Here is a 22,240-nt window from a genome sequence, read left to right as displayed (position 1 = left end):
TACACTATGTAACTTTTGTTGTTGTTGTTGTTCAAAATTAACAAATTTAAGTAATGAGTCAATACATCATCAATCCTTCCTCCAAAATGTGTTTTGTCTCACCCTGATCAAACATGGTAAGCCTATTATAAGCGTTCATATTTTAGACCTGTCAGGATGGTTTTCGCTGGAAATTACATGCATACGTCACTCTGTGTGTCTATGTCTATGTGTGTCTCGTCATATCCGTAAATAGAGAAAAGTTGCTCAGGCCACTTTGACATGTTTATAGTCAAAGTTCCTTTTAAGGCAAGTCATTTCACTCGGCGGCCATCTTTGAAACGCCTCTCAGACTGCTATTTTAGGCATGACTTGCAGCTCCTATCTCTTTGAATGGGGAAACATCAAATTATCCCAAGCTGTTGACCAAGCTTACGATTAAATTTCATACTTGAAATCACCAATGATGCACATGTGCAGTCATAAGCGCACGTCTCTGAGCACTGAATGTTTATATAGCAACCGAATCTTCTAACAGCAGCTGCAGTGACTTTACCAATCGTGATTGGCTCTTTTATTTTGAAGGCGGAACTTATTCCGCCATATTGTGCATTGCGATTTTTTTCCATTCATAAGTAATATGATTGCACTGTCTTTGTATATCTAAAGTCTTTGGTATGGTGTGGGAGTGGCATAGGTTAGTTGTCGCAATGAGCTAGAAAGGTTGACTTGAAATGTTGTAAAAGCAACTCTGAGATGTTTTTTTTTTATTACTCAACAGGTGAATAATGTACATTACTGAACCGATAAATTGCCATATAGCTCTCTAACAGAGTTCATTGTAAAGCATTATCTATTGTGAAGGGTAATTTCATAATGGTTGTTGTAGTGCTGTACTGGTATTTATTTTCAAGGATGTTTTGTATATAGGTATAGCTACAGTAATGTTTTCAGCTAGTCGGCTTGTGATCCTTTCCATCTAAACTACAGTAGTCAACATTTGAAGTGCATCAAAACCTTTCATCAAAGTTAGTTAGGTCTTAGGACAACTTTTTTGATCCACTTCAAATGTTGACTACTGTAGGTATATTTCTTAAGCCTAGTAGTGAATCTGTTATGAGCAGTAGGATAACCATATTCATCCGCACAGTCACGCAGAGCCGAAGCACAACCAAAACAATGTTCTTCCGCAAAATGCATGCAAGATAAATTTACATCAGTAATTTAGAAAGTTGTGGACATTTTAGAGGTAATTTGCTCAATTTATTTTATATTAAATGCATCACATTTTAGAGCCATAGTTATAATTTAGTTTTTTTGAGCATTTTTTTTATGGTCTGTCTATTATTCTGTTAGTAGATGCTCAGAACCAGACATTTTGGCTGCTTACTTTCAGAAAATGGTCTTTTTACTCTGGGGAGTTGATCAAATTTTTTAAGTTCTGAAAGTTGTGAAGTATGTTTAAAATATATTTAAAATAAAGATTAACACTTTACAATAAGGTCCTATTAGTTAATTTTAGTTAATGAACTATACATGTTATAGTATTTATTAATCTATATTAATGTTAGTTAATCATCAACAGGTTACACTGCTGTTGTATTGCTGTGGTAATTGTAACCACTGTCTCTTCATATCCTAACCCTTTGGAAGTGTTTGCAATAAGAATTTGCTTTTGAAGAGCAAAAAACAACGTCTTCTCGATATGTACACGAACCAGGCAGCTTCAGTTTTTGAGGGCCATCACGGAAGTGGTCCTGACGACTCGTTCAGGCTGTTCAGAGTCGACTTTCTTTTGAGAGACAATATCTTTATTTATCTTGCACTTTCAGCTGCACAGCTTTGCAGAACTTTTACATTCACAGACAGCTACATTACACGTTTCATGAAAGGTATTATTCGAAAAAGCATAATAGGGGCACTTTAAGGACTATTCACACTGCACTGACAGGTGACCAATCACCAGATTACAGTACGTCACTTCTTGGACATTCCAAGACCCGACAAACGCAGATTCAGTATGTTCAGTTAGTAATAACAAGCACAGACCAACAGCAACACACACCAATGTTACAAACTGATTTGACAACCCTAAGAAGTGCCTGTTGCCATTTTTAGACGTCTGTCTGCGCTGTGAATTGGCCGTAAATAAAATCTTAATTTACATTATCATGAATAAGGAAGCATGGGTAAGTAGTCAAGCAAACTTCCTCTGCAGTCTGTACCTCTGTGTTTGTTTTTTAGTGTCTGTGGAGCATTTACAGTTCCAAGACTTTGATTTTTCTACATTCTCAAGGAGGTTTCAAGCTTTTGGGTCTTTACAAATGAACTGAAGCGCTGCTTTAGTTTCTCTGGTCTGTACTGTGAGTATGTACCCTGGGGTTGCATAATTTCACAGCCGCGTGCTGACTGTCAGATCCACATTCTTTACAGGCCTCACAGACAAGAAAGCAGCTCATATGAGGAATTATAGGACTTTAGTGAAATGGTTATGAGGCCAAAACTGCCATTAAGTGTTGCTAATAAGCCACGATTTTCTTGGAAATTTCTCTTCCTTCCCCTTCCCCCTTTTTGCTAGAACATTTTTAAAGACCTTATTTTGTTTATCGGCTTATTTGTTCCTTTTTTTTGTTGCAAATTTGCAGACATTTTCTGCATTTACTGGGCTAACTCTATCTGAAATCTGTGGTCTGAAATCTTTAAACTTGGTACGAAAACAGCATTATATATATAATTTTGTTATCACATGAACAAACTTATTTGACACCCAGGGGCAGGAGGTGTGAATTCTGTGCAATTCTGCAGAGATTTCTGTGAAGATCTACGGGTGCACGTCGGGCTGTTTATTCCTAAGAAAAGCTATGATTACACAGAAGTTGTCATGTGAATGATACATAGTGGAAAAGGGTGGAGAAGGAGGAGGAAAAGTAGTGCTGACGTTCTTCTCGCTCAGAGGGCTGCTGGGAGAAGACAGCTGGTATGCTGCGGCTCAGCTTTAGGATTAGCCTCCCCACGGAGCCGAGTGTTTTCTTCCCAGGATCATGACAGCTAACAGAGAAGTTGTTCACGTGTTCTCAGCAGAATAAGAACTGCGGTTAGGGCAAAAATGTGTTGATTTTAATGTTTTAATGTGACTTAGAAGTTGATAAGCTTTCTTTGTCTTAGAGCTTCCTTTATGACCTCACTATACTTGCTGTCGGCACTTTTCCAAACACTCGGTGAAGGTCCAAATAGCGGTGTGTTTCTGCAAGCATTGGCAGGAGTTTTTCAGATCTGAAATAGTTGCGTAACACCACCTCACCCCTCTTTTTCTCTTCGTTCTGTAATGAAGAATGTGAATGAAAGCAGTTTGTTGGATCCACACAGTTCTGACATCTATTTTTCCTATAATATTTTTTTGCTCTTAGAGAGTGCTGAACTCTGTTCAACTAAGAATTAAGTAGTATAAGAATTAACCAATCCGGAGCATACTTTGTTTAACTCTAGCTATAAAGTTCTCAAGTTACCTTTAAGGAATAAAATATTAAAAAATAATTATGGAAAGTAGGTGAATATTTCAAGAATGGTGTAGTTTTTATTATTCTTACATTTATTATTACCCTGTTATCTTATATTTAATGCATAGATATTAATGGATTAGAATAAAAACACTTTCCAAAGTAGTTTGTTTTTTTCAAGTCTTTGGTTTGATGTTCTCAGTTCAGGTATTGCCGTGTTCAAATTTGACCCAATCAAGTTTCCTGTCAGAGCGGACATGGTGCCGGATGCAAACAGAGAAACAGTCGCTATCGTTTCATGTGTCTTGTTTTTGTAGATGTAGACTTTACCCATAGATGTGCTCTCAGAATAAGACAGGCTTTTGAGAGATCATTTTTAGATATGGTATTCATTGTTTAACAAACCACTTACAGTTTCTTTTCTTGAGAATTACATAACACAGTTGTTTATTCTGAGACCTGTATATTCTTCACAAGCCATTTGGAGTACATATTTTGGCTCTCATCATCATCATAACAGTTTCTCTTGATTTAAATATTAACAAAGTTTCATGCGATCAGTTAAAATGAAACCAAATTAAGAGCCACTGTTGCTGTTTTGCATAAAAAACAAGTTACACAAGCAATATTTTAATAATTAAGCTGTGCACAGTTTTAAATTTTGCATGACACTTTATATGAATACAGTACATCAGGTTCTCTGTTTTTTTATTTTTATTTATTTATTTATTTATTTATTTTTAAAGAAATTAAAACTTTTCTGCACGGATGCCTTAAATAGATCAAAACTGACATTTATATTGTTCAAATTATAAATGAAGAATCCTGATTCTTAAAATATTAGGTAGCATATCTGTTTTCAACTATGATTATAATAAGAAATGTTTTGAAACACCAAATAAGCATATTAGAGTGATTTCTGAAGAATCATGTGACACTGAGGACTGGAGTAATGACCGTAATGCCATCACAGGAATACATTACATTTCACAATATTACTGTTTTTACTTTATTTATAATTAAATAAATGCAGCCTTGGTGAGCATAAGAAGCATGAACAATTCTTACCAACTCCAAACTTTTGAACGGTAGTGTACATGCTCTATTCCCGTACAAACTGCACAACATACAGGGCAGCGTTTCAATGGAGCTACGATCAACTTAAGCTTACGATGCTTTTGGGAAATGCTACCCAGAACTGTACAACATACAGAAGTTAACATGCTCAACCCATGCACAAAATTACTACTTGATTGCATGCATGCATGCTTGTTTCTGACTGTACATCATGGCATGTAGATCACCCTGGCACACATTATTGTGTTTGATTGTTCTGGCATCCAAACTAAAGCACAATCAATAATTCACACAGCTTTCATTTTTGGTCTTCATTCTCATTGTTCTGTTTACAAAGGTGTGCATCGTGGTTTACCTACCATCTTTATAATACAGTGTTTGTATGAGTGTTTAAGAAATCATAGTCACATGAGGCTGAATGATAGGTGGATGTCTGAAGACGCATTAATGCCGCCATCTCAACAGTCTAAACTGAACCTGATTGAGCAGAGATATAGTGTGGTTTTTGAGGGAAGTTCATGGTACAGAAAATAGGTATCAGCTTCTATAGCAGCCTTTTGCTCTGGGAAAATGACACCAACCACATTTAAATTTGCTCACAGAAATTCACACATACATCAAGCTTGAGGTGAACCATCCATCTATCTGGTGAAACAAAAACCGCTGCAACAGTGTAAGTCTAATAAAAGTCAAGCAAACGTGTGGCAGGCAGTCTATTCTGCATAAAAAAAGCACAGGAAGTTGCTGTTGTCTTCACATGCTTCAAGAACCTGCTTCTCCGAAATTACACTGTCTTTCCTCTGTGTAGTTTAATTTCATGCTTCTAAAATGCTTCCCCAATAAGTTGAATTTTAACATGAGATTTAAAGATTTTCTTTTTAGTGTCAGACATGGCTATTCATTGCTCAGGTGTTTCAGAAACAGCAGCTGTGCTGAAACAAAACCACAATAATATTTTTTTTTCTTTCACATCTTCTAAGTAGGCAATCACTATTACTGTTTCTGCTCAAACCTCTAAAATTTAAACCTTGGCATGTATCACATCCCCACTTGATACATCAAGCCATTTCATGTGTGCAATAAACTAATAATCTCTCCATCAAAAACACCTGAAGGGTCAAATTCTCACCAAAACACTGTCATTTATGTCATTGTCATGAGAACTACTGTTGTTTTTGTTTTGTTTTTTTCTTTAGCTACAATTAATTAGCACTTTTAGATTTTCTTAATATTTTTGTGGAGGCTTAGCTGCCCCCTGGTGTCAGTGATTTTATTCCAGAACATTTAGGAATAAATTATTACAATTAGGATATTTTTTTTATTATTATTTATACATTTTTTATTTATTTAATTTTATTTTTTTCCCTGTTAGATTATTTTTTTATCACATGCACACCCCACCCCATCTGTCATTAATGGAATATGGAATTAATGTCAATCTTAAAATCTCTTGTGTAATGATCCTAAAAATACTTTTTCTTTATGCTAATGGCTAAATATAATTTCTTATATTTTTCTTTTGTGATTCTGGGAAATACAACCCTTTCATTCACCCATCAATTGAAATAAAAATAGGGATAATTATTGGGAACTCTACAGTAAGACTGTAATTTGTGATGAATTATTTTTCCATTTGTGTTTCTGCTTTTTCATTGCTGTTTTTCTTTTCTGCTGTGTCACAGGTAGTCCAGGTCGTTCCCTCACTGTCTTCACAAACCCTGATGTTTATAACACCACCACACTGTTGCTTAGCAATGATGAGGGCACATTATTCGTCGGAGCACGTGATGCCATTCTCTCAATTGATGTCAGTCAGACTGACACTATGGCCATGAAGGAGAAGGTCAGTGTGATTTTTGATTTAGTACGTGACTAGCTGAAGGATATAACCTAGAAATTCATTTTGTCAGCACAATAAATTAGAATAATGGAAACATTGGGAAAAAAGCAATTATAAATTGTCCCTGGATGCTGATTGAACAATATACAGCATTCCATCTCCCTTAAATTTCAAGACTAAGGAACAGCTTCCATAGCAGATGATTATTTATGTTGCATAGCAACCTTTTGATATGTTAGGGGCTTCAGTGATTCAATGAAAATGTGTGTCCATATTTTTATTTTATATAATATTTTAAACATTTTATAAAAACAATAAGGCGCTTTACCTGTGACTATATTCAAAATTTAGCAGGACCTCTCATACCTTATTACTTGAATACAATGAGCTGATCACAATAATTTTGTCAATATGTATTAGCTTTTTTCCTCACAGAAAAAAAATGGTTTATTAAATAAATTATCTAACATTTATGTGTAAGCTTAAATGCATAGTGTTTAAAGGATTAGTCCACTTTTAAATAAACTTTTCCTGACAATTTACTCACCCCCATGTCATCCAAGATGTCTATGACTTTCTTTCTTCAGTCGAAAAGAAATTAAAGTTTTTGATGAAAACATTCCAGGATTTTTTTTCCATATAGTGGACTTCAATGGGAACAGTTGAAGGTCAAAATTAGTTTCACTGCAGCTTCAGATTGTTCTACACGATCCCAGACGAGAAATAAGGGTCTTATCTAGAGAAACCATCGCTCATTTTCTAAAATAAAAAAATAATAATTTTATACATTTTAACCAGAAATGCTCATCTTGAACTAGCTCTCTTCTTCTTCTTCTCTATTAGAATTCCAGCAGTGTAGACACTGCTAAGCGTATTACTGCCCTCAACAGGTCAAAGTTTTGAACAAATGTTTATATGCAATATGCTAGTTCAGTAGTATATAACAATTAGTTCAAACTTTGACCTGTGGAGGGCAGTATTACGCTCAGCAGTGTCTACACTGCTGGAATTCTAATAGAGAAGAAGAAGAGAGCTAGTTCAGGATGAGCATTTCTGGTTAAAATGTATAAAATTAAATTTTTTTTTTTTTTTTTTAGAAAATGAGTGATGGTTTCTCTAGATAAGACCATTATTTCTCGTCTGGGATCATGTAGAATAATTTGAAGCTGCAGTGAAACTAATTTTGACCTTCAACTGTCTGGTGCCCATTGAAGTCCACTACAAGGAAAAAAATCCTGGAATGTTTTCACTTTAATTTCTTTTCGACTGAAGAAAGAAAGACATGAACATCTTGGATGACATGGGGGTGAGTAAATTATCAGGAAAAGTTTATTTAAAAGTGGACTAATCCTTTAAGTAATCATTTTGCCTCAAAGCTAATTTTATTTATCATTTTAAATCTATTTCATTTAAATGTATTAAACTATTTTAGGAAGTAAATAATTTTGCATGTCTTGGTTTGTTGTTTGCTTTCTTGTTTAGTAAGTTTCACAGTTTAATTAAATGTAAAATAAACAATTTTCAGCTTTCTTTCTGCTGTGGTATATGCTTGTGATGAATCTGACCCTGTTTTTACTCTCAAATTTCAGCTGGACTGGTCTCCCTCAGAAAAAGACCTTGATGACTGTTCCATGAAAGGCAAAATGAAGGTAGGGGAAAAAAAACAACCACTTTAAGTGCTAAACAATCTGACCTTTTTTACCCTTATGTTAAACTGTGCAGATATCTGTCTTCATAAGCTGGCCTTTAACCTAACTCCCTCATTCACCCTCAGATGGATTGTCATAACTTTGTAAGGGTTTTGCAAGAATTGAACTCCACCCATATGTACGCCTGTGGAACGTATGCCTTCAGTCCCCGCTGCATCTACATCGTAAGTCAGAGCACATCCATCTTTTCACAGTTCTTTTGGTCCTCTGTTTAATTCTTGTAAGCATAATAGGTGGCTATAAATAATTATGTATTAAAAAATTATTTTATAATTATTTACATTTATAGCCCTAAAAAAACTTTATTTTCTTTGAGACATATCGGCAGTGGTCTGTTTTGTGTGAATATAATCATATACTCATTATTCATTTTTACCACGGTAACTTCACAACCCTTTTGAAAGTTCTGTGCGAGGGCCAAAATGCAACAATTTTATGTACATGTGGGAAAGGTGGCTTTACTGTCAGAAGGCCAATGATTATGTAGTTTCCTTTCATATGAGTCATATCAGAGTCTCTTCTGCACTGACCTCTATTGTGTTTTAAGCATCAGTCTATAGCCTTAGTCTCAGCATCAGTCACATGACATATTAAAATATTTCATAACCCTGGTGTGTATGTTAAATTACTCCTAGCTTTATAGTTACAGATTTTATTAGTTTACAACATGTTCTGGGCTTATACACCGTTAAGATGGAAACGTGCGTGACTGTCCTTCACATACCATTGAGCATTCTTCGATCCTGTCATGCGAACACAGCGGTCTCAGAGCTGCTTCCTCACTCTGCTTTCACACATCTCTCTGTGTGTGCGTGTATCAGGGGAGATGTGCATGCCAAAAAGCAAACCTGCTGAATGAAAGCACCACACACACTATCAAGGATTTTATTACTGTTCTTAATGTCTTTTTCATATCAGATTTAAACAAATTCAGTAGGTCTGGGACAGTGCATTGATTCTTGATCCGTGATACAAAGAATTCTGATATTTTTCGATGCATCACGATATATTTACGATTCTCTCTCGAATTGTTTCTGAGCTTAGTTTTTAACAGCAGATGGCACTATGTGCTTTAGAAAACACCCGTACTCTGCCTGCTTCCAGTTCCTTTATACACACCACTTAAAGGATTAGTTCACTTTCAAATTAAATTTTCCTGACAATTTACTCACCCCCATGTCTTCCAAGATGTTCATGTCTTTCTTTCTTCAGTCGAAAAGAAATTAAGGTTTTTGATGAAAACATTCCAGGATTATTCTCCTTATAGTGGACTTCAATGGACTCCAAATGGTTGAAGGTCAAAATTATAGTTTCAGTGCAGCTTCAAAGGGCTTTAAACGATACCAGACGAGGAATAAGGACATAAAGACATCTAGCGAAACGATCTGTCATTTTCGAAAAAATACAACTGTATATGCTTTATAAACACAAATGATCGCCTCGTATTAGGGCTGCAACGATTAATCGTTTGCAAAATAAAAGTCTGTGTTTATGTTATATATATGTGTGTGTTCTGTGTATAATAATTAATCATAACGATTAATAACGATCAGTCATTTAAAAAAAAAAAACACAACATTGTATATGCTTTATAAACACAAATGATTGCCTTGTACGTGCTTCCGCTTTCTGTATTCTTCAAAAAGCTTACGCTGTGTGTCCTACGCCCTAGAATAGGGAAGGTGTAGGACATACAGCGTAAGCGTTTTGAAGAATACGGAAAGCGGAAGCACATATGAGGTAGGGCTGCAGCGATTAATCGCAAATAATTGTTTGCAAAATAAAAGTCTGTGTTTATGTAATATATATGTGTGTGTTCTGTGTATAATAATTATGTATATATTAATACACACACATTCATGTATATATTTAAGAAAAATGTTATATTTATAAATAAAATATTTGTTTATATATAATATAAAATATATATAAATATATATATATTTCTAATACATGCATATATTTCTAAACTTTATACCTGTATGTGTGTGTATTTATATATACATAATTATTATACACAGAACACACACATATATATTACGTAAACACAGACCTTTATTTTGCAAACGATTAATCGCGATTAATCGTTGCAGCCCTAATAGAAGGCGATCATTTGTGTTTATAAAGCATATACAGTTGAATTTTTTTCGAAAATGACTGATCATTTCGCTAGATGTCTTATCCTTATTCCTCGTCTGGTATCGTTTAAAGCCTTTAAAGCTGCACTGAAACTGTAATTTTGACCTTCAACCGTCTGGAGACCATTGAAGTCCACTATAAGGAGAATAATCCTGGAATGTTTTCATCAAAACCCTTAATTTCTTTTTGACTGACGAAAGAAAGACATGAACATCTTGGATGACATATGCACGTGCGAATGCACGATCGCAGTCCAGCACTCTTCTTTGTGAGAATTTAAATGTGAGGTTAAAAACTAGCGCCATCTGCTGGTAAAACTAAGCTCAGAATTTATTTGAGAGAGGAAATATCAGAATCGATGTTGTCCCGGCCCTAAAAATCAGCAAGTCAAAAGTGTGGTGTACAAATGATCCTAATTGAAATTTCCTCAAGTTTATCATTGTATTAATGCTCATATGCTTTATGTGCTCACCACCACAGAATTCGAAGTCATTGGCCATGACTACAGGCCCCAGCGGTAAGCCTGAAGAAGGCAGAGGTCGCTGCCCTTACGACCCGTACCAGAAGAACACTGCCATAACTGTGGGTAAGAATCCCTCCACTGCCATGAGCATAATGAGCTGGCATAGGTTATCTGGCTTGTTTCACATAGCATACCTTAGTAGTGTGTGTTTATTTCAGTGTCCATAACAGCATCCACTGCACGCAAAGCTGGAAGTTGAATTTCGTGGCTGAGACTGTGAAAACACATAGCTGTAAACACATTACAATCATGACAACTCTTGAATTGTTTTATCATGTTAATGGATATGACTGTTAATTAGGCCTGCACGATAAATCGTTATAAAATCGCGATCTCGATTCACCCTGTTCACGATTTAATTTTTAAATGACTTCGATTTAAAAAAAATAAAAAATCAGCCTTTATTTTGAAAGGACCGCTCTCACAGGGCTTCACCCTCAGCCAACGACAAAGCGCCTGTTCACACCAAACGCGAATAGAGCGTCTGGCGCGAATGATTTCAATGTTAAGTCAATGTAAAGACGCGTTTACGCGCGTCTGGAGGTCTCACGGCGCGGAAGACGCGAATTCGCCTCATTCGCGCGTCAGCCAGAGATTTATGACACAAGTTCATACTTCAGACAGGAATAAAAAGGAGCTCGCTTGGAAGAGTGTCGGTGAGGAGATTGGGCTACCTGGTAAGTTGTAAATACACATTTCACTTTTGAGTCACGTACAAGTTTATCGACCCGCAGCCTTCCCGCGACGCTGACCCCTACGCCGCTGTTCTGCTCTCCAGAGCAAATACAAAGCGGTGGCTCTCTCGATGAACGCACGATCAACATCAGCCATCTTGCAAACAGACAACCGCCTAGCAGTTGCCCCTCACACAAGAAGCGGATTTCGCCTCGGACGCGTGTCAATTTCGCTTCAAACGCTTGTTTTTTACGCGCGTCTATTTCGCTCTAGACGCGCGAATGCATTCAAAATGTTCAAGTGGCAAACTAGACGCGGTAGACGCGAATTTGACTCTATTCGCGTTTGGTGTGAACGCTAGTCTCGTGTTTCACTCGTCGAGCGAGCGCGGTAGTTCTATTCATTGAAGCCTCTATGTTTACAGGCTTGTGGTGATGTGCAATGTTCTATAGGTGCCAAAACAAATATTTTTGGTACGTTACTTCCAATTTGTTTTGTTTTGTCATGGTTCATGTGTGCTATAAACATTACATTTCATGAGAAAAAAAATCGTTGTAGAGAATCGTGATATCAATTCTAAGCTAAAAAATCGTGATTAATATTTTTCCCAGAATCGTGCAGGCCTACTGTTAATGCATTTGGTTTTCATGGACTATGCATGGACTATGCTGCTGCTCCTTCAGAGCAAGTATGAACTATGCTTCTGCAAATAGATACACAGACACACAGCTGTGAGCATGTTACTGCTGCTACATGAATAGGCATACATAAATCCTGTAGCAGATCTAGGCAGGTGGAGCTGGGGGAGGTAAAGGGTTTTTAGAGGAACTCTGATAGCAGGACTAGCTTAAAGTGAACACTGAACTAGACTACTTTAATGTTGCGCAAACAAGCTTATTGGATGCATAATCAGCAGAAGCCAATCGGCTTGTGCCATGTAGTAAATTATGCGTTTGCCTGTGCCATCTAGAGTTTCATGACTGTTTTGCAATAGACTTGTATGATAGGCTTGTATGAAACTTCATTATATATAACTATTATCATTATCATTATATTCTATGCGCAGAGATTTTTGGTCCAGTAACTAATACCTCTGTTTTGTCAGAACTGAGAGAAAGGAAATCATCCAGTCTTTGATATCACAAAAACATTCTGCTAACTTGGCTCAGGTTTGAAGGAAATATAAAGTTGAGTTTAATTTGCATAACAGAGGTAACTAAAGTCTTGTTTCCTGATAATGTTCCCCAAAGGGAAAGTAAAATAAAAAATAGCTGAGCCCTGTGGCACTCCATGCTTGACTTGTGTTTGGTCTGACACTTTATTAATACAAACAAGTAGCGCAAAAATATTTTAAAGAATTTAGAAAAGTGAATAAAAAAATATATAATAAAAGTTAAAGTGATAAAGTATTTTAGTAGAGAATTTGATAGTGATTCGCTGGGTACCAACACAGCTTAAGCATAAAATATGTGAATAGAAAATGACAGCACCCTCTATAGTGAAGCCCTGTGTTCAGTAAATCTGACTGAAACCAGATGATTTAAGCAGTTTTTCTGCTACACTTTTGGGTTTGGGTTCCATTATGTTTAAATTATTTAATTTTGATGCAATTAAATATGGTCATCATCCTAAATTAGACTACTTGATGACCAAAGTTAAAATAATTGTAATAAACACATCTCTTCCCGATAATCATTTAATAAGGGTGCTCCGATTTAGTATTTTTCGGGCCGATCACTGAAAGCAGTATTAGCCGATGCGATCACAGATAATAGGCCAACCATTCTTAACAATAATGTACTTTAATTATAAAAGAAATAAGAGATAAGAAAGTATCGTGAATTAACAACTCACTGATTGTCAAGCAACATGTGCAACATACTACATTCCCTCTATTAGAAGTGATTAGGAACATCTTAGAGCTTATTCCTGTGAAATAAATTAGTAAATAAATAAAAACAGAATAGTCTTCATCAACAGAAAGTAAAAATGTAATGTAAAACAACACTGCATTATTTTCACTCTATAAATATAGATTAATCCTACTAAATCTACTAAAGAGCAGTGAGTGATTTTTCACTTGACCTTTTGTTGTTTTATTAGCATTAATGACACCGACGACAATATACTGTTACACGTGACTTATTTCCTAACTGATTATGTTCATTTAAGACATAACCGGCGGATGTTATAAACGAATGCTCACCAAGCTGGCCATTTTAACATATTTCTGTGTGTATTTGATCATTCAGACACAAACTCAAAGCTCAAAGTTCAATTTCCTTGTCCGTGTCCCATTCCGTCTCAGAGCGCGTGCACAGAAAGCTGCGTGAGGAACAGTATCACATTTACAGCTCAATGCAGTTTTAATAAATGTTTTTTTTTTTATTGAATTGACTGTATTTTTTGACAATCACTGATCTAGCTGATTTGGATATTAAGATTGGGCTTTTAGTGTCGAATGAAAAAGCTCCACTGTGAAGGAAAGAAATGCACTAAAATGCTCTAGGTTCTTGTTGTCATTGCCGTAGGGTGGCTGTCATTGCAATGTGTCCGCTCTCTGCAAAGATGTTGCAAATGTTTTCAGACACCTGGTTGAACCGGCAGATCAGTGAGTGTAGTGAAGCAATTTTAGCTGTTCATAGAAAAATTGTCTTGCGTGTTTTGCGTCATCTGATCGGCCTTCATAGAGACCACCAAATTATTTATATTAAAGCTGCAGTCCGTGATTTTTGGCCCTCTAGCGGTTAATAAACAGAACTGCACGCGTCTTGTGGAAGAACATTGTAGCTGGAACTACTTTTCTCCATGTATGTCTATGTCTATGTCGAGTCACGCAGTTTCTGTTATACTCTGCGGCGGGTCCTACCAGTCCGGTCTGAAATAGTCAGAATATAAACACTTATTATAAGTGTACCATAATGATTCAGGGTAAGCAAAAACACGGTTTGGAAAATGGATTCATGTTGTACATTCTCATTATATAATTTTTGTAAATTTTGAACACAAAAAAAGTTGTGACAGCAGCTTTAATTATAAAGCTGTTATCTTCCGATAACGATCTGTGCCCGATCAATTGGAGCACCCATATCATTTAATAATTTATGGATTATTAAAGGAAATACTTAAAGTAGCAACCCAGAAATTACTTCATTTTCCATATAGAGCATCATCTCCATTATGTTGCAAAAACAGTCAGTGTGAAAAGTTACGCTGTAGTTATTGCTGATGCTTCTCCTACACGCTACTTATGTGTGTGGTGTGAAATTGGCCTAGTTATAATGAAAAATAGATTGAAAAAGAGAGAGACAAGCAGATTTCTCTCAGTGAACAGACACTGGTAATCTTCTTGTTCGTAAATCCTGGTCCTGATCTACTTATCTTTGGGTGGCTGACATGTGACTTCAGACATGAGGCCTGAGAATGTTCACTTCACATTCACCTCATCATCAGTCGGACAGGCCTGTTTAAATCCATGCATGAACCCCACTTAGCACACACTGTTGTTTGTTGTGTGCTTATAATATACTGTTAAAAATAAAGGTTCTTTATTGGCATCTGTAGTTCCATGAAGACCTTTTAACATCATTGCACAAAGGGTTCTTTATAGCAGAAAAAAAGGTCCCTCTGATTATCAAAATGTTCTTCATAATAATAATAATAAATGTTCTTTTAGGAATTATTTACTGAGAGGTTCTTTGTGGAAGCCAAAATGTTCACTGTGAAAACCCCCCGTTTTCCACACAAGCAAAATGGAAGACACCAATATCCAAAAAGCATCATAAAAGGAGTTCATATGACTTTCTAAAACCACAAATGAGATCTTGTATTTTAAGCAAATTAGCTTGACGGTAACGACTGAAATTATGAATGCTTAGGTGAGATAAAGATGTGTCTGCCATGTGTATTTGTTTCAGATGGAGAACTGTATACAGGAACAGTGGCAGACTACAGGGGAACTCGACCTGTCATTTCACGCTACTTGAGCGAAGGCAGCCATGTTGATCTGAAACTGGATGATACGCTTGGCTGGTTAGAAGGTAAGAAAACTTTGTTTTTAATGCTGCCACAAAAGCAAAGAGAGAGGCAGAGATTTTAATGATTCTGAATTTGCTTTTGCTTTGCTGTATAACTATACTGCTTTCTTTTTCACTACACAATTCCAGATCCTACTTTCATCCGCTCCATGTATGCTCCCAGTGAGGAAAAGGTTTATTTCTTCTTTAGTGAGATTGGAAAAGAGTACGACTTCATTGACAAGTTTACGGTGTCTCGTGTTGCACAAGTTTGTACAGTAAGTGTTGATTATTGATGTGTTTCTTGCATTTGTGAGCTTGTTTTTTTTAACATGGCATTTTAGTTAGCACATTTACAGATTCATCAATTTCATATGAATGATTAATTGTTTAATTTGAAATGGTTTTATTAAAAATGTCATTCTCAGTTGGTGTTAATCTCTCTTTAGAGTGATGTGGGTGGGCAGCGTACTCTTCAGAAACGCTGGACCACCTTTGCCAAGGCTCAGCTACTATGTCATGCCAACCAAGAGCTGCCATACAACGTCCTACAGGACATTGTCAGCCTTCCACCACTGGAGGGCGCATCTGAGGACGAAACTCTATTCTATGGGATTTTCAGTTCTCAGTGGTGAGGAAACATAATTTATTATTCTGAGTTTGGATATATTTTATATTTTGCTGTTTTTCTTTAAAAAGCTTATCTCAATGTTTGTTTTGTTTGTTAGGCAAGTAAACTTGGGTCGTTCAGCTGTGTGTGCTTTCAGCCTCAAAGATATTAAAAAGGTGTTTGCAGGACGTTACAAGGTTCTGAATCGGGACACTTTGAAATGGAGCACACGGGTACAGGAGCAAATGGCAAACCCTGGAGAGGTTAGTGTCTTTATTTTATTTTTTTGTCATTTTATTTTATTATACACCGTTCAGAAGTTTAGGGTCAGTAAGAAATGAATGCACAGGTGCATTAATTTAATCAAAAATGACAGTTTATAACATTTATAATATTACAAAAGATTTCTATTTCAAATAAATTCTGTTCCTTTGAATGTTCTGTTCATCAAAGAATCCTAAAAAAATGTATCACATGTATATTAAAGGGCATATTGCAGGTTAGAGCTTTAGTGATTCAATGTGTAGAAAAATAATGTATGAAATAGATTTTCTTGAAAAAACATGCATAAATATGCTACATAGGCTTCTGGAGTCGTTTTTTGTGAGAGAATTTTACTTCTGCATCTGAAAAATGCCAAATCGGACGTGACGTCACTGAAGGGAATGCGATCAATATAAACTATAGGAAAACAATGGATCGCAATGACAGTTCGGATGCTGAGGAAATTGTAAATGCTTATTTATACTCGTATAAATAATCACAGCCATACAATTAGCCTGCTATGTGGTCAAGAGAGCAGGGACAGGCCAGAATTAGACAGAATAACGGTCAAAAGAGACAAATTGAGCTGTTGTGTGAAGAGAAGCAGTGGAGAACAGGACAGAGACTGGTGTTAGCTTATAGATATAACGTTAACGACATGTGCTCAGATCACAATATTGTACAGATTATTATCATGAATCAGGCAATAGCAAAGCTATTGGTCATCTAGGAGTAGGCCTAACTGATTACTAATAACAGAAACTAATAAACCTTGATCAGGCGTATGTCACACGCGTTAATATCCGTCCACACTTACGTTACGTGATATAGCCGTTTCTCATCACGACTGATTTGGTAGTTAGCAAATGTAATAAACACAAAACTTAAAATGTGCACCGTAAGTCTTCATCGAGCTGCATCTCTGACGGATCCGTGATCATGTCTCCCGCCGGCGGCCAAACATATAGTGTTAACTTACTGTATGTATTTCATGTTATCCTTTATTCATTAATTCTGTGTTATGAGTTTATTCCGTGCCCATTTACTGATAGTGTGAGGATCAGGTGAGGATGTATGACGCCGTGATTATGTAGTTGTGTGAACTTATGTATATAAAAGTTTACATACATGGCATGCATGAAATTGGAGTATTTACATTACCAGCACATCATTCAAAACTGTTTTGTGTAAGTGTGAGACTGTATGCATGTGTACATAATTTGTATTTATCAGTGTTGAAATTGATTCAAGTAAAAACGGTGAAGAAGCATAGTGTGTAAGTTTATTAATTTAATATAATCATTTACAGAAGTATTACAATGTTGAACTCCCATCATATCGCCAGGATGATCATCCTCCAGTCTAAAATGAACACGTTTTCCGACGCAGATGCAGAAGTGAAGCCCCGTCTCTTCACCTGCACAAAACAAACCCCGGCACAGAAGATGGCAGCGTAGTTTTTCTTGTTGCACTGAATCAACACAGAGCTCTGCGAACATCTCCCTGTAGTGACGTAAAATGATGCGACGCTCTTTTTACAGAGACCGTCACTTTATCTACTAAATTAATGCCCTTATGTCTCGCAAAACATTTTTAAACCCTGCAGTACCTTTTTATATGGTATTTTTGTACAAGGTTATATATTCATCTCGAAAAAAAATGTTAAACCTGCAATATGCACTTTAAAGGGTTAGTTCACCCAAAAATGAAAATTCTGTCATTAATTACTCACCCTCATGCCGTTCCACACCCGTAGAACCTTCGTTAATCTTCGGAACACAAATTAAGATATTTTAGTTGAAATCCGATGGCTCAATGAGGCCTCCATAGGGAACAATGACACTTCCTCTATCAAGATCCATAAAGGTACTAAAAACATATTTAAATCAGTTCGTGTGAGTACAGTGGTTCAATATTAATATTATAAAGCGACGATAATATTTTGGAGCGCCAAAAAAGACAAAATAACGACTTATTTAGTGATGGCTGATTTCAAAACAATGCTTCAGGAAGCTTCGAAGCATAAATGAATCAGTGTATCGAATCAGGATTCAGATCGCGTGTCAAACTGCCATCGGCTGAAATCACGTGACTTTGGCGCTCCGAACTGCGGATTCGACACACTGATTCATTTGTGCTCCGAATCTTCCTGAAGCAGCGTTTTGAAATCAGCCATCACTAAATAAGTCGTTATTTATTTTTTTTGGCGCTCCAAAAATATTCTCGTCTCTTTATAATATTAATATCGAACCACTGTACTCACATGAACCGATTTAAATATGTTTTTAGTACATAAATGGATCTTGAGAGAGGAAGTGTAAATTGCTCCCTATGAAGGCCTCACGGAGCCATCGAATTTCAACTAAAATATCTTAATTTGTGTTCCGAAGATTAACAAAGGTCTTACAGGTGTGGAACGGCATGAGGGTGAGTAATAAATGACAGAATTTTCATTTTTTTGTGAACTAACCAAACTGCAACACAACTGTTTTCAATGTTGATAATAATAAGAAAAGTATTTTGAGCACTAAATCAAAATATTAGAATGATTTCTGAAGGGTCATGTGACACTGAAGACGAGTAATGGCTGATGAAAATTCTGATTTGTTATCATAAATTAAATTTTATAATATATTCAACTTAGTATAAAACAGTTCTTTTAAATTGTAATATTTCACAATTATACTGTTTTTACTGTATTTACTGTTTGAACCCAAAATATTTTTATTTTTACACTTAATATTTATTTTATTTTATTTTATTATTAACCAAATTCTCTTCTTCTTCTTTTTTCTTATGCCCTTAAATCAAACCATTCAAATTTCTGCTGTTAATCTCTGCAGTGTGGCCTCCATAATGCATCGGACAACACTCTGCGCTTTGTTAAGGACAACTTCCTGGCTGATAAAAGTGTTCCACCAGTAAATCAGGGCCTGACCATGGTGTCGTCTGATAAGAGCTACAGCAACATTGCAGCTCAGAGAGTGCGCGGAGCACGCGGCAGATATTACACTGTGCTTTACCTGCTTACTGGTAAATATTGGTCATTATCACAGTCATCATCAAAAATCACAGTTGGACTGATATTGGAGATGTTTTTCTTTGTCACTAGGTTTATTGATTGCTTAAATGATTCTAAGTATCATTATGCATTGTATTTCAAACAGGATTAAGGTAAAAGTTGAAGCAACCTTTTATTTCTGTTCTGCACTAAATTTCCTGCACAAATGCATATGAAACACCGGCACTCTGCATTTTTAAAAAGCCATGTAAACATGTTTATTTCACGAGAATGCAAAACAGTATTGTTGTCTGGGGGTTTGTTCTTTTCTCAGTGTCGAGGATATGTCACACTGCAAGTTGTGATGGAGATTACATCTCTTTAGCCCTACTTTTTGCTCTTTCAATCATGTAAATTATGCATTTACTTTCCATCTCTATTATCACAAAACCCACGACAGACAATAAAAATGGCTCCAATCACGGTGTCCTCCATTTACCAGTTGTTGACGTTTGTAAGATTTGCTGCGCTTAAATGACACCACTGTCGGCCGCTTCAGAGTTCCCTCTGCCGATGCGAATGCAACCAGGAAATGGCCCAGGGGGCAATATTAGCTCTCAGGGAACCACACTGGTGGCTAGTTCCTATAACTGCGAAAACCCCTTGAGACTGTAGAACATCACATATTTTCCCAGACATCAAAGAAATACATGTATTGTTTTATTTTTTATTTTATTTTTTTTGTGTGACTTCATTATTGTTTCTTATAATAGTTTTCCCCTCTCAAGTTTTTTTTTTTTTAACTATCTTGATATCAATTTAACTCTGTTTCCTGTAGAGTCGGGCTACCTGCACAAAGCTGTGATCTTACAGAACGGAGCTCACATCATTGAGGAGATCCAAGTGTTTCATCAACCTCAGCTGGTCAAAAACATCCTGCTTTCAGTCTCTAAGGTACCCGTTACTTCAGGTGTCATTTACTAGCTTTACTCAAAGAACAACCATCTATGTGTGTCTGTATTTAATACACAATAAAACTCACTACACACACAATTTCATACTCTTTGCATCAAGTCTATCAAGTGACTGGTGTGCCAGCTGTACATGGTGGGTCAGATCACTCCTTTCATGCTGCTCAGCCAATTAGAGCACAGTTGTTCACAGCACACTGTCATTATTAGATACATTTAATTCTGAGAATTGTTTGTTAAATAGAAGTAAACTGTATAAAAGTGTTCAAATGGATTGTTTCACTGACCCACAAGTCACGTAAATCTTTACGTACTGACCTTAGCAGTCACATTTCTTCAGTAATTGGGTTAGATGGAGGTGTGTGAGAAGTTTTCTAGTGTAGTGTTTATTTGCGTAGACGTTTGTTCAAAAGGAATTTCCCCCTAAGTAGCCTCATGCTAATAAACTTAGATTGGAGTGAATTTAGAAGGCAGACAGCAGTTCTGTTTAGACACATGGCTTTTCTGAGAGCTGTATGCTATGTACCTTTTCACTGACTTTTAAAATGAACAGTTATGGCATAATTTTAATAATATTTATTTATGAAAAATTGTATCTTATCCATTCAAATGAATATACATGGGTTCCTTAACACCAACTAGTCTATTTTGAAAAGGTGTAGTTTAAATTTAATATGTATTAATGTATTTGAAATGGATTTTATGAAGGAAAGAAAAATTGTGATTAATTGTAATAGTTTGTCTCTCCCCCAGGGTGCAGTGCTGATAGGCTCTTCAGAAGGAGTGGTGTCAGTACCAGTGTCCAACTGTTCTTACTACTGGAGCTGTGCTGAGTGTATTCTAGCCAGAGACCCCTTCTGTGGCTGGAACCCTGTGATGAAAGTCTGCACAGACATAACTAGTCAGGACCAACTGTAAGTTTCATCACAGCCAAGTGTATTCAAACCTAACAAATACTCCCTAATCAAATATGCGGTTGTTTTATTGAGCTTGTATTCCAGATTTCAGAATTCACATTGGTTAGGTTACATCAGCATACCACTGTCCGTTGTTTTTAATCTCTCCTTTCACTGCTTTTCACAGTGTCCAGGATGTAGATGGGGGTAATGTTTCGGAGCAGTGTAAAAATGTGACCCCCAGGTCACGCTCTGGCCAGTCCCGAACCCCTTCAAGTGAGTACAGTTAATGTGTACATCTTTATAATGTGTAGATATCAGTGTATAAATAGGTGTTTCTATCCCAAGAGGCTCAATTTTTATCCTTTTTAATTGTGTATCATTAATTTAATCTTAGGGTACGTTTACACGACAACAATGTACTAAAAACAGAAAAGTTTTTTCTTTGTACAGATGACAACGTTATCAAAACTACCCCCGTTCACACAGATCCACAGAAATGCCTAAAAACGCTGTATTACACATGCCAGACAGATGTAGATGGCGATGGCGATGTCAACGCATTCTTTTACAGAGCGCTCGCGCCAAACGTGCATGCCTGTCCACCTTATTTTTACAGTTTACTGCACTCGTTATTTCCCTATAATGGCTAATAAATCGGAAGTCTCACACATTCACAGAAAACACATTACCTTTGCATTGAAAAATAAGGTGGATGGACTTAACTTGAATATGCATGTGCATTCCGTCACCGTTTTCACAGATATGTGTTTTTGCAGTTTACACAGAGGTGACAACAGTATTGTTTTCAAAAACTTGCACTTTGAAACCCGTTTTCAAAAGCTTGCATTTTCAGGCCACCAAAACGCCATCGTTGTGTAAATGAACAACCAAAACACATAAAAACTTTTCAGTTTTTAGTTGAAAACAGTGTTGTGTAAACAGCCCCTTAATTTAATTTATTGCAGGTTCAAATGTTGTACTTGGGTAACTCAATAGAAGTCCCTGAAATATTCTTATTTGTCTCATTTTTACTTGGACCT

The 22,240-nt window shown here is 36.3% G+C and overlaps 1 protein-coding gene across 3 annotated transcripts in view; it reads left to right on the top strand.

Annotated features, from left to right (window-relative positions):
- Positions 1-22,240, top strand: part of sema4ab (sema domain, immunoglobulin domain (Ig), transmembrane domain (TM) and short cytoplasmic domain, (semaphorin) 4Ab) — a 45,147-nt gene that overhangs the window by 19,804 nt on the left and 3,103 nt on the right. For all 3 annotated transcript variants that reach the window (XM_067361730.1, XM_067361731.1, XM_067361729.1), the window contains exons 3-14: positions 6,236-6,396; positions 7,983-8,042; positions 8,168-8,266; positions 10,722-10,827; positions 15,357-15,479; positions 15,606-15,733; positions 15,905-16,086; positions 16,184-16,328; positions 19,173-19,362; positions 20,169-20,284; positions 21,055-21,215; positions 21,385-21,473. In XM_067361730.1, the coding sequence (XP_067217831.1) occupies positions 6,236-6,396; positions 7,983-8,042; positions 8,168-8,266; positions 10,722-10,827; positions 15,357-15,479; positions 15,606-15,733; positions 15,905-16,086; positions 16,184-16,328; positions 19,173-19,362; positions 20,169-20,284; positions 21,055-21,215; positions 21,385-21,473 (1,560 nt within the window). The remainder of the gene's footprint in view (positions 1-6,235; positions 6,397-7,982; positions 8,043-8,167; positions 8,267-10,721; positions 10,828-15,356; positions 15,480-15,605; positions 15,734-15,904; positions 16,087-16,183; positions 16,329-19,172; positions 19,363-20,168; positions 20,285-21,054; positions 21,216-21,384; positions 21,474-22,240) is intronic.

The sequence above is a fragment of the Chanodichthys erythropterus genome, chromosome 15, assembly GCF_024489055.1.
Source record: "Chanodichthys erythropterus isolate Z2021 chromosome 15, ASM2448905v1, whole genome shotgun sequence".
NCBI lineage: Eukaryota > Metazoa > Chordata > Actinopteri > Cypriniformes > Xenocyprididae > Chanodichthys > Chanodichthys erythropterus.
Note: the sequence above shows the minus strand (reverse complement) of the source record. Positions and strands in the feature narration are given on the sequence as shown.